We start from the raw sequence: 1,359 nt of genomic DNA on the forward strand, positions 1-1,359 counted from the left end.
GGGGGGGTGTCAACTGGAAAAAAATGCCACCCCAGTTGTCATCCTATTTTTAGGCTATTTGATCTTTTTTAACGTTCTGTGCACTGTAAAAACTTAAGGACATCACAACAGAGATTGGATTTCTGTCTTCGCTCACCAATTTAGAATTTGCACAGACCTGGAGTTTCAAATGGTTTTACCAGTCAAACCAGCCGGTAAGTTTCACCAGCAGAGATGGTTTCAAGACTCCTCAACCCCCAAAGTGAAGTGTAACCTGACAAAAGCTACACTAAATTTGACAACRCCTGATATTCTCATGCCACATCTTTGTCACCATAAGGAAAAAAATATGTCAAATTTGCCAATGAGGGAATAAAAGAGTTGAAAACAAGAAAACTCGGTGACCCCCCTGAAGTTACTCCACTCATTCATGACTACTTCTCACTCACTTCCTCTCTCCTCCTCTTCGTTACACCCCTTCAAGCTTACATCATGGCACCAGTCATATTACTACTAAACTCACACGCCTGTGCAGTTGGTCACGTCTCACTTAAAGCCGGGTTGATTCAGAACCGGGACACCAGAACTCTCTTTTCTCAAAATGACTGAAAGCTTTTCATCACTTCCCTGGACAAACTTATTTACTCACTGGTGTTATGATGGAAGGAGGCAACTCATCTCAAGTCAGTGACCTCTAAAACCCCACATGTGGGCCTCCCCATGCCTCATCTGTCTCACACATCATCATCATCATCATCATCATCATCATCATCATCATCATCATCATCATCATCATCATCATCACTTCATCACTTCATCAGCAGCAGCACCGGCAGGTTAAAGTCAACACTCACCTTTTTAACCTGATCATCCTTCAGCTCAGTGAAGTAATAGGCGAGTAGCTGGGCTGCGATCATTCTGGTCCTTGGTCCCTCTCACACACTCATGCAGCGCACACGCACACGCACGCACACTCACACTCCTTCACGTAACGATGCGGGGGGAAAAAAAACCTCCAAACTTCAGAAATAAAAAAAAAAGTTTTAAAAAATCATTCAAAAAATAAACAACTAATAGCTCTTAGACTTATTTTGTGCGGATAAAACGCATAAGTATAATCTTAAGTCCAGTCCCGGCGTAAGACTTTTCTCTTTCTCGGCGCGTGAGAGTGAAGCCAGGAAGCACGAGTGAGTGAGACAGCAAGAAGAAGAGAACGAGGGGGCTGGCCCCGCCCACTTTCAGTAAGCTCATTGGGTTTGTGTGGTGATGGGAGGGGGAGGAGAAGAAGAGGGGGAGGGCTGGTGCCACATCCTCTCCGCTGTCATTGGCTGGAGTCGAAACTAGTGATGGAGGAGGAAAAGGCGGGTGGGGAGCAAAGGG

General features: G+C 45.3%; 1 protein-coding gene across 1 annotated transcript in view; it reads right to left on the minus strand.

The window, feature by feature from the left end:
• The window catches only part of LOC106513162 (hexokinase-1), a 20,376-nt gene extending 19,215 nt beyond the window's left edge, over nt 1-1,161 (minus strand). The window contains exon 1 of the mRNA XM_014001853.1: nt 834-1,161. Coding sequence (XP_013857307.1) covers nt 834-896 — 63 coding nt within the window. The 5' untranslated portion in view covers nt 897-1,161. The remainder of the gene's footprint in view (nt 1-833) is intronic.
• Between the last annotated feature and the right edge of the window lie 198 nt (nt 1,162-1,359).

This window comes from Austrofundulus limnaeus, unplaced genomic scaffold (assembly GCF_001266775.1).
Source record: "Austrofundulus limnaeus strain Quisiro unplaced genomic scaffold, Austrofundulus_limnaeus-1.0 Scaffold10, whole genome shotgun sequence".
Classification (NCBI taxonomy): domain Eukaryota; kingdom Metazoa; phylum Chordata; class Actinopteri; order Cyprinodontiformes; family Rivulidae; genus Austrofundulus; species Austrofundulus limnaeus.